Source organism: Microtus ochrogaster, chromosome 1, assembly GCF_000317375.1.
Source record: "Microtus ochrogaster isolate Prairie Vole_2 chromosome 1, MicOch1.0, whole genome shotgun sequence".
Taxonomy (NCBI): domain Eukaryota; kingdom Metazoa; phylum Chordata; class Mammalia; order Rodentia; family Cricetidae; genus Microtus; species Microtus ochrogaster.
Genome location: NC_022009.1, coordinates 7515867 through 7524122, shown reverse-complemented (window position 1 = coordinate 7524122; position 8256 = coordinate 7515867). Strand labels below are relative to the sequence as shown.

At 45.0% G+C, this 8256-nt stretch overlaps 1 protein-coding gene across 3 annotated transcripts in view; it reads right to left on the bottom strand.

The window, feature by feature from the left end:
- Nucleotides 1-6975: 6975 nt before the first annotated feature.
- Klhdc1 (kelch domain containing 1) overlaps nucleotides 6976-8256 on the bottom strand; it is a 36976-nt gene continuing 35695 nt past the window's right edge. For all 3 annotated transcript variants that reach the window (XM_026780119.1, XM_026780122.1, XM_005343139.2), the window contains one exon: nucleotides 6976-8126. In XM_026780119.1, coding sequence (XP_026635920.1) covers nucleotides 7940-8126 — 187 coding nt within the window. In that variant the 3' untranslated portion in view covers nucleotides 6976-7939. The remainder of the gene's footprint in view (nucleotides 8127-8256) is intronic.

Below are 8256 nucleotides of genomic sequence, written 5' to 3'. Positions count from 1 at the left end.
GAGGTTGGGGGCTGGAAAGATGGTTCAGTGGATAAAACTGATGAACAAGTTCTGAACCCTAGAACCCATGTGTGTTAGAGTGATCTAGAGGAACAGCTGATAGAATGGATGGATGGATGGATGGATGGATGGATGGATGGATGGATGGATGGATGGATATATGGACGGACGGACGGACGCACAGACAGACAGATAGATATTCCCACCTCAAATGTTCCAATGAGAAAATCCTCACAGAAAGGCTCAGCTGCTTGAGTTTTAGTTGATTCCAGTTGCGACCAAGTTGACAACCAAGATTAGCTATCATACCACGTAACGTGGAAGGAGGGGACAGGCTCAACAAAACTGTCCTCTGACCTCCACTGTGGCACGAGCACACCCACTCATCTCCAATCTAAATTTAAAGGTTTAATAATTATTATTTTATACTAATAAGGCAGAGAGTCATTGAGAAAGACATCCAACCTCTTTCCTACACGTACATATAGCTGGGCACCTCCACCCGCATACACACATGTACACACAATAGTCAATGGAATTTTTTTCAAATAAAAAAGATGTACTAATATTGAAAGAGAAGAATCTGGCTGAGCAGCACATTTGGGGCCTCAGCAAGGTGTTCATGCCATTGGGGTGGCTACACACCACATCCTGTCTTTCATGGTCTGCCTGGACTTTGGTATCCCAGAGGATCCTGCCACAGAAGCCAGGATGAAGGTGACTGACGTCACAGAGCCCCTTTGGACCCTGGTCCCCAAGAGGCTAGATTTCTACTGTCACGTCAGTGAGACTACCAATAAGTGCTCCCAAGAGTCCTGGGCCATCTCCACTCTTGAGAGCTTGGAAAGAGAACGCAAGGCTGTAACCAGTGAGACTGTGGGCAAAAGATTGAAGGTGGAGGACTTAACCCACGCAGGTCAAGAACTGGTGCTTAAGTCAGTGGGAAGAGGCTGGTGGCCAGCAAGCTCAGGAAGGCCATGTATACAAAGAATGAGAACCTCATCTCCAGCGAGTGGAAAAGCTGGTCACAAAGATAGACCACATCCTGACGGCTCTGCCGCCTTGTCTGCCCTCTCCAGAGCAGTCGTAGGGTGGCTCCACGCTCAGATAGCAGTGGGTGGAGTAGAGGAAGGTTGGACCAGGCCTACACAGGCTGGCCCATAAATATGATTTACAAAAAAAAGAAAGACTTCAAGATAAATAAACCCAGGTTGTCTTCAAACTCACCGCGGAACTGGGGGTGACCTTGAGCTTCTAATTCTCCTGCCTCTACCTCCCAGATGTGTGCTACCACACCTGTTTTATCCAGTGCCAGAAATCAGACTCAGGACCTTGTACATGCCACACGTTCTACCAACTGAGCTACCTCCCCAGCACCCTTCTAACAAGTTTTATGGTTTTTTTAAAAATTATTTTTATTTTATACACATTGGTGTTTTGCCTGAATGTCTCTCTGTCTTAGGGATCTGGGTCTCCCAGAACTGGAGTTACAGATAGTTGTGAGCTGCCATGTAAGTACTGGGAGCTGAACCCGGGGCCACTGGAAGAGCAGCCAGGGTTCCTAAGTGCTGAGCCACCCCTCCAGCTCCTCTGACAAGTTTTCTTACGTGAGACTGATTACAAACCAAAAAGTACCATTAAGGGATGGGTGCTGGGGGGATGGCTCAGGGCTTAAAAGTACAGTTGCTCTTCTAGAGGACCCCAATTTAGTACCCAGTGCCCCATAGCAGCTCACAGCTGTGGTAACTCTAGTTCTGCATGGACCAGTACCCTTTTCTAGGCTTTGTAGCCATTGTAAAGGATTACAACCAAGGGTCAAGCTGTTAGTGAACAAAGAGAACAAATGAGCTGGAATAGACAGTTGAAAAAAACCACACACACACGGCCTGTTTGTCATGTTTGCCATTCGGTCTGTTTTTAGCTATTTTAAAAAGTGTTCAGTCAATCTACCCATCAGGGAAATGCAAATTAAAACTACTTTGAGACGCTGCCTCACCCGATAGAATGGCCATCATCAACAAATGTGGAAACAAACGTTAGCGAGGATGTGGAGAGAAAGGAGCCCTTGTTACTGTTGGTGGAGATGCAAATTAATACACCATTGTGGACGTCAGTTTGGAGACGTCTCAAAACATTAAAAATAGAGCTACCGTATGACCCACCTATTTCCCTCCTGGGCACACACACGGAGAACTCCATAGCCTCCAGCACCCCATGCTTATTTATTGGAATCAGCCTAGTTGTCTTTCGGCAGATGAATGAGTAATGAAAATTTGGTATTTGCAACAGGTGGAATGCAACTTGTTGGGTAACAGCTTCAGGTCATGAGGAATTGCGTCAGGCTGACTGGGCAATAGCCCCAAGCCATAAAGAATTGCACCATCCTGACTGTTCCACCTGCCTGCAGAAATAATAAGTCTGGATGACAAAAGTAACTTACCCTGCTTCCAGTCAAATCCCATATAAATAAAAAATAACAGCTACAACTTCTTGGTGTGTGTGTGTGTGTGTGTGTGTGTGTGTGTGTGTGTGTCCCAGCCCCTCTAAGAGCTCTCAGCCTTCATCCTGAAGAAAGGTTGGGGCCCTCATTGTCCCATAAAGCAGTGTCAGCCTGTGGAGACTGAGTGGGTCAGCCTCTCTCCGTGGCCTGTGAAGACAGAGTGGGTCTCCCTCTCTCCGTGGCCTGTGAAGACAGAGTGGATCAGCCTCTCTCCTTGACCTGTGGAAATGGAGTCTGCCTCTCTGTCTCTCTCTCTCTTTTTTTTTACACTGCTCAGCTCTAAAGAAAATTGAAGTTAATTTTTTTTGGCAGGGAAATGGATGGACTTAGAATGTGTAAAGTTAGACAAGGTCACCCAGTGTCAGACGGGAAGGAGTCTGTTCTCTCACGTGTGGAATCTAGCCAGTGTGTATAAATGTAAAGAAATGTACACGAGGGTTCTAGAGAACACAAGAAAAGGAGCTGAATGCAGGCAAAGGACATGAGCTACGAAAGAGACGTAAAGCTAATGATCTGTATTTCCATAATCCTGTAATGGATTTCTTGGTTTGGGTGGTGAGTGCATAAAATGTATTCAGGAGTGAAAATAGGAAATTCACTGTGAGGTCTCCCAGCTTTCACCTTGAGTGACAGTTCCAGCTGCAAACCCATTAAGTGGTAGAGACTTTGGGTCTGGTTAATTTTCATGTAGATGTATTTACTTGCAAGATTTTTTATAATAAAGTTTGTTTAAAAATAAAATTTCAAAATCATTAACATATGCTTTTATAGCAATGTACTTTTGGAAGAAGTGTAGACATTATAAATAAATCACTGAAATTTTATTTAAAAAGCAATCAAATTTCCAAATGAAGGAATAGTGATTTCAACCCCAGCAATCCAAAGGCTGAGACGGGAGGATTGCCATGACTTCGAAGCCAGCCTGGGCTGCAGAGAGACCTTGTCAACAAAACAAACACCTGAGGGGTGGCTCAGTTGGCAAAGTGCCCATTCAACCTGGAGGGCGTGAGTTCAGATCTCCAGAAGCTGTAAGAACAGAGCGGGAGCATGGCTGTATGCTCCCATCACTGAGGAGGCGGACGCAGGTCCTTACCTGTGTTGGCGAACATCCAATGAGAGACCCAGTCCAAAAACATAAGGTGGGAACACCTGAGGAAGACACCCAGGTCATTGTCTGGCCTACATGTGCACATGAATGAACACATATGCACCCTCATGTATATGGATACCGCACACACACACACACACACACACACTTTTATTATGTAATTTTAGGTGTCTATAACACAATTTAATAACTTCATTGAACTACACATACATGCAGACACACAAACACTTATTATATGTACTTTTATTATATGTAATTTTAGGTGTATATAAAATAATAACTTTTACATTTTAGTTTAATTTCATCAAACTACACATACATGCAGATGACAAACACATATTTACTATGTATAATTTCAAGTTTATATAAAATGATTCTCTACGACATGTTAAAAATCCTTAGCATTATTTACCCGTCCTCCCCTTTATTGTCTTTTCCCACCTAGACCCCCTCCCACTACCCCGTTTCTCCCTTGTATCACCCACAATCTGCTAGTCTGTTAGGCTCAGGTACTGCCCACCCCACCCTCCCATGGCCCTTTTTGCTTTTCTGCTTTCGAGGGTCACACCAGGTCATGTACTCATATCTGAAGATTTGTGGCTAGAAACCACAGATGGGAAAGAACATGTGTCGTTTGTCTTTCTGGGTCTGGGTTCCCTCGTTCGGTATAATATTTTCTAGTTTCTTCCACTTCCCTACCAAGTTCCCGATCTCACTCTGTGTTACGGCTAGACATATGTACCACAGTGTGTAGCGCCTTTTTATCATCCGCCAGCTGCAGCTGAAGGACGTTTAGGTTGTTTCCATTTCCTGGCACTGGGGAGCGGACAGCATCGAAGCTGGCTGAGCAAGCATCTGTGGAGAAGGATGTCAAGTCCCTTGGGCGTGCGCCATGAGGACCACAGCAGAGTCCTACGGTAGATTCATTTTTAGCTTCTCAAGAATTCTCTGTGATTTGCATAATGGCTCCACCAATTTGCGATCCCACCAACAGTGACGGGGTTCCCCTTCCCCTACACGCTCGCCAACTTCGACCATCAGTTCTTTTCTCAACCTTAGTCGTTCTGTCTGGGCCAACAATCAAATCTCAATGTCATTTTTCATTCCCTAATTGCTAAGGATAATGAACACTTTTTGAGATACGTATTAGTCATTTTATTTCTGCTTTTGAAAACTCTCTGCCCAAGATCTATGGCCCATTTGAATTGGGTTGTTTTCTTTATTCTTTGTTTCTTGAATTCTTTATACAATCTATCAATTCTCTGTCAAGTTACCATGAGTGTCCTCAGAGCCAAGCGACCACCATATTGGGGAGGATCATCCCAGCTAGGCTGTTTGATTGATGGTTTACACCCTGCCCCCAAATATAGTAAAGAAGGATAGGAGATCTTCACCAATGTCCAACTCCTTCCTCATTGTCTTAGGATTTTGATTGCTGTGAAGAGACACCATGACCGCAGCAACTCTTATAAAGGAAAACATTTAACTGGGACTGGCTTACTGGTTTAGTCCAGTAGTATCATGGTGGTGGGAAGCATGGTGGCATGCAGGCAGCCATGGTGCAGAAGAGGTTGCTGAGAGTTCTCCATCCAAACCAGTAGGAGAGTGACACTGGGCCTGGCTTGAGCCTCTGAAGCCTCAGAACCCATCCTCAGTGACACGCTTCCTCCAATGAGCCACACCTGATAGCGCCTGCCTGATAGCGCCTGCCTGATAGCGCCTGCCTGATAGCGCCTGCCTGATAGCGCCAGCCTGATAGCGCCCTCCTGATAGCGCCCACCTGATAGCGCCCACCTGATAGCGCCCTCCTGATAGTGCTCTCCTGATAGCGCCTGCCTGATAGCGCCAGCCTGATAGCGCCCTCCTGATAGCGCCCTCCTGATAGCGCCCTCCTGATAGCGCACACCTGATAGCGCCTGCCTGATAGCGCCCGCCTGATAGCGCCCGCCTGATAGCGCACACCTGATAGCACACACCTGATAGCGCCCTCCTCATAGCGCCCTCCTCATAGCGCCCACCTGATAGCGCCCACCTGATAGCGCCCTCCTGATAGCGCACACCTGATAGCGCCCACCTGATAGCGCCCACCTGATAGCGCACATCTGATAGCGCCCGCCTGATAGCGCCCTCTTGACAGTGCCCTTCCGATAGTTCTCATTCAAAAGACAGCCCAACAATGTTAACTGACTACATACAAGTCATCGTAATTCTATGACTGATGGAAGTTGCCACTCTCTCCCAACAAGTATCAGTGCTGACCAACCTGAAAGATCAACACCGGTTCCCAGGAGCCATCACTCCTTGACAGCAGTCTGTCTTCCTCTGACGGCTAGTGCTAGAAGATTCCAAGGCATGGAGCAGGGACACCCCAGAACCAGGCATGCTCAGATTCTAGGTCCAGGATTCTTTCGCCTCTGTTGTCAGCGGGACCCATGGGATGATGCTTAGACATCCCCAAGGCCAGGAGATAAGTCTCAGGGACTTTGAACTGGGATTTCTGAGGGTCTTGGCATGGTTAAGACTCAGACTCTAGGAGAATGCATGTGACGGCCACGAGCCTTTGGGGCTAGCGGTAGAATATTACGATTTAAAGATGAAAGCTCCAAGCCTTTGGGGCTAGCGGTAGAATATTACAGTTTAAAGATGAAAGCTCCAAGCCTTTGGGGCTAGCGGTAGAATATTACGGTTTAAAGATGAAAGCGCCACACAGGCTCATGAGAAACACTTGGTTGTCATATGATGGGGATATTTGGGGCGTCCATGGAAACCAGGAGGACCTAGCTGTAAAGAGTATGCCACTGGGGCGAGCTTCTGAATGTGGCACTGAGCCCTACCCTTCTGCTTCCTGCCTGCAATGAGGCATAGAGACATCTGTACATCTGTGCCACACATATATATGTGTGTGTGTGTGTGTCTTGATTATTATGACATTATTAATTAATGATGACATTTAAGTTCATAAAAAATAATTTCCCCAATAAGTATATTATTTATGAAATTCAGTTTCCAAGTCTAAAAATGGTAAGAAAAAAATAAAAATTCACACTAAAATTTATAATTTTTATTTGCTATTGTTGCGTGTGCATTATATGTTTGAGCACATGTGGAGGTCAGAGGGCAACCATTATGGCGTTAGTTCTTTCCTCCCACCTTATGTTGGTACCAGGGATGAACTCAGGCCAGGCTTGTGCAGCAAGTCCTTTTACATCCAGGGCCACGTTGCCAGCCCCACACTGGAATGAACTCTGACTGGTCCACACTGAGAAAACTGTGAGGTGATAATTCTGTATACTGAGTTCACCAAATAAAATGTAAACACAAACTATCCCAATACATAAATAGAAGCTTCACACATCCAAAATATAGCATTATAAAACATATCTACAGTTTAATGAAACGCTACAATTTTCACTATAAATTATCTACAATACAGAAATATACTTTCACAGCATTTTAAAGTTCAGCGATAACTCACACGGTGACAGTGATGAGATTATGTCATATACTGAACCCTTTAGCAATCAATTGTAACAAGGATCCCAATGGAAGGACGAGACTGGGCACATGAAGAAAAATGTCTCAAAATGGCCAAAGTACCATTTTGAGGAATGCAACAGTACAGTCTCCCGAGAGTGAGGGGTTGTCGTCAGGACAAGCGGTGTCTAGAGAAAGCCTCAACTCTGTGGGGCAGCAGAGCACAAACACGGAACAGAGAGTCAAAGCCACCAGATGGTCACTTTACGTTGCTTGCAAACAGCAGTTTAGAGACATGTGTTCAAGGCAATGTGGGTTTCCCATGAACCAAAGCCGCTCGTTATCGCACACCCCAATATTTCAAAGCCTGTGAGACAAACCAACCTCCAGCCAGGCGGTCCTGGGCGGTGCAGACAGAACTATCTAGACAAGCTCCTCTGCTCGGCAGGTAGATGGAAAGCTCTGATGATATTTAAGGAGACACTTGGGTGCTCTTAAAGTAATGGTAATTAATCAGTGTTTTTATATATACATCCACAGTTGTGATAGAGGATCTCTGAAGATTTTGGGGTAATTTGTTTTCCAAATGGACATATTTCCAGAAAAGTACGCACTGAGTTAAGAACTGTTACTACTGTACTTATTTCCAGAAAGAACACGTAATCTTTTACACGTAAATCAGTTTACAAATACACCAACAAATCTTCAATTACATCTTCTTTCCATATATCCCATATCATGTAATCACAGTAGCAAAACATTTGTTGCAAATTTTATCCTTTAAATAAAACCCGCGACTGGAGGGGAGGGTCAAACGCAGTCTGACTGGAACGCGCTGACACAGGGGACTCAGAGCATCAGTGGCCACTGACCCAGTGGGGCTTATTTTCCGTTTCTTCTTTTAGGATTCTTTGCTCTTTTCGGTAATTGGCTGCAGTCCAAAATGTTATTTTTTTGAGAACTTGCTGCAGAAGTTTAGGAGGTAATAAAGATATCTGACTTTTTAAAATGATAGCATTTTTCCCAATGCAGTCAAGACATGACCTGTCGACAAAGCATGAGAGAACGGTTAGCTTCTGAACCCAGAATTCATTGTATTATTTTATGTATGTGTGTATTTGTGTGAATGTATGTGTGTGAACCCAGGATTCACTGTGTTATTTTGTGTATGTGT